The following is a 2,056-nucleotide window of genomic DNA, read 5'->3' as shown; positions in this document are numbered from 1 at the left end:
AAAAAAAAAAAAAAAGACAAGTAACAACATCAAACGCGAGTTCCACATGTCTTTGTGGGTAAATCCTGATGACATCTTCCGATGTTTCATGCGCCTTTTTTTCGGCCTTGCGACAAGACGTGCAGAGGGTGTGGGGGCGCACTGGCGGTAGGTGTGGTGCCCCCACCCAATGCGCTCTCTCCGTCACACCACCACCACTGCTATTGTCGCGGTTGTGTGAGTCCCCACGATACGGGACACCCGTATCGTCGTCTTAGGATAGCGCCATTGCCGCCTCACGTGAAGCAATCTCCTTCATCAAATCCTCCGCGTTCGTCGCTCGTATCTCTTTCCCTACCTGCTTCAGTCCGCCGAATGTCTGAATGGTGGGAGTGCCGCTAATCAGCTGATACTCCACGAGCTCTCGCGTCTTGATATCCTTTGTGTCTACGCTGTACCAAACGATGCGGCGCTTTTCCGCCTTGCACTGCTCTGATACCTGTTTGTACATCTCTGCGAACGACAGGCACGGGATGCACGCATGTTTCCAGAACTTAATCACCATGAGATCGTTCTTGTGTTCCTGCAGCTTCTGGAGGAACTCGTCTTCACTCTTGATTTCCGGCAGCTTCGTTGCCTCGAGAAAACCACTCTCCTCAAACTCATGGATCCACTTAGGGAAATTCTCCTGCATGAAGCGCTCGTAATCATTCCCGCTGAGGTTCTCCGGCAGCTTACGCTCTCCGAAAATACGACGAATTATGTTGTGCGTCATCTCCAGTGCGCCAGCAACGACACGTGCACGCTAATGGACAGTTAAACCGCCTTGCCAAGCACGAGAACAAAGAAAAAAAAACACACACACACAAGAAGAGCGGCTGTGTGACGCCCCTCCCCTTCCCCCAGCCACATGTACACCCACACACAGAGATCAGGAGAGCAAACCACAAGGGGGAAAGGAGAAGTTGTCGTTGCTGCACGCCCGCCACGAGACAACGATTGCAAAGAATGACCATTCGCACGCAAACGGCAATAACACCCTTCATGCTGTAGGATCGATAACACCCGTATTCATACAAAAAAAAAAGAAAAACAGCGCGCAAAAGAGTCGTGATCGTGAGCCCTTCCTGCAGCCAGAATGAAGCAACCACAACAGGGACGCAGAACACTTCCACACTCCTTCATTTAATGCCCCAACCGCACACACACACACACACACACACACACACGCCCCTTACTTCGCCAGACCCTTTGGCCAGTGTCCATAGTACCGCAGGTGTCGAATCTTCCACCACAGCTCACTGTGAAAGTGTGGGTCGGTAAAGTCGGATTCACGCAGCTCCGCCCGCGAGCCCGACAGCCGCGACTGCCCCGGCGACATCATCGTCACAGTCATGTCGAGACCCTCATGCTCGGGATGCAGGTCGGAGAAGCGCTTCAAGCGCAGCCACGGATCCCGCGCTTCCCGCTCCTCGTCCGTCTTGCCGTAAACATTCACATCCCAGAAAGGCTTGTTATTTTTGATGCTGTGAAATCCGCGGATCGTGATCCATAGCAGCAGCAGAAACGGTATTCCATACGCGCCGATGGAGTGATTGAAGTATTTTTCTGGGCTTTCTTTCCAGTGCGAGAACAGACGGCGATGCCATTGGCGACGGTCCTTGCGTGTAAACTTGCGCGTCGCCTCCATGCGGTTGATGCAATAGACGGCGTCGTGATAGCTCGGTGGCTCGTTAGGCGTAGTGGGCATTACGTCTGCGGGAATGATAATGCCACCGTACTCGTCTATCTCATTCAGTGTGTACGTCTCAAAGTTTGTAACGTGCTTCAGATGATCCAGCCCTGGTGCCCGCCAGCGAATCACTTCACCACCCTCAAGAACACGCTGAAGGTAAAACTTGTTATCGCGTGTGCGTATCAGGGAGAGGTCCGTTTCCGTACCGTTGCGCACAGGGCGGCCATGCTTGTCAATGAACACTAACGTCGTGACGGCAGGGCGCGGTGCAATTACGGTGCGGATGCCACGACAGCACACACAAGAGACACTGACATTCGATGCCACACCAGCAGCAGCAGC

The 2,056-nt window shown here is 53.4% G+C and overlaps 2 protein-coding genes across 2 annotated transcripts; both read right to left on the bottom strand.

Annotated features, from left to right (window-relative positions):
* Positions 1-253: 253 nt before the first annotated feature.
* Positions 254-754, bottom strand: DQ04_08471020 (hypothetical protein; the record flags this gene model as incomplete). The annotated part of the gene is made up of 1 exon (XM_009315573.1): positions 254-754. One exon carries the CDS (start codon positions 752-754, stop codon positions 254-256), a length of 501 nt encoding a protein of 166 aa, XP_009313848.1.
* A 459-nt stretch (positions 755-1,213) lies between these two features.
* On the bottom strand, positions 1,214-1,729 carry DQ04_08471010 (hypothetical protein; the record flags this gene model as incomplete). Its single annotated transcript, XM_009315572.1, has 1 exon — positions 1,214-1,729. One exon carries the CDS (start codon positions 1,727-1,729, stop codon positions 1,214-1,216), a length of 516 nt encoding a protein of 171 aa, XP_009313847.1.
* Between the last annotated feature and the right edge of the window lie 327 nt (positions 1,730-2,056).

This window comes from Trypanosoma grayi, assembly GCF_000691245.1.
Source record: "Trypanosoma grayi strain ANR4 Tgr_847_V1, whole genome shotgun sequence".
Lineage (NCBI taxonomy): Eukaryota > Euglenozoa > Kinetoplastea > Trypanosomatida > Trypanosomatidae > Trypanosoma > Trypanosoma grayi.
The sequence above is the reverse complement of the archived record's forward strand: the minus strand, read 5'-3'. Positions and strand labels throughout refer to the sequence as shown.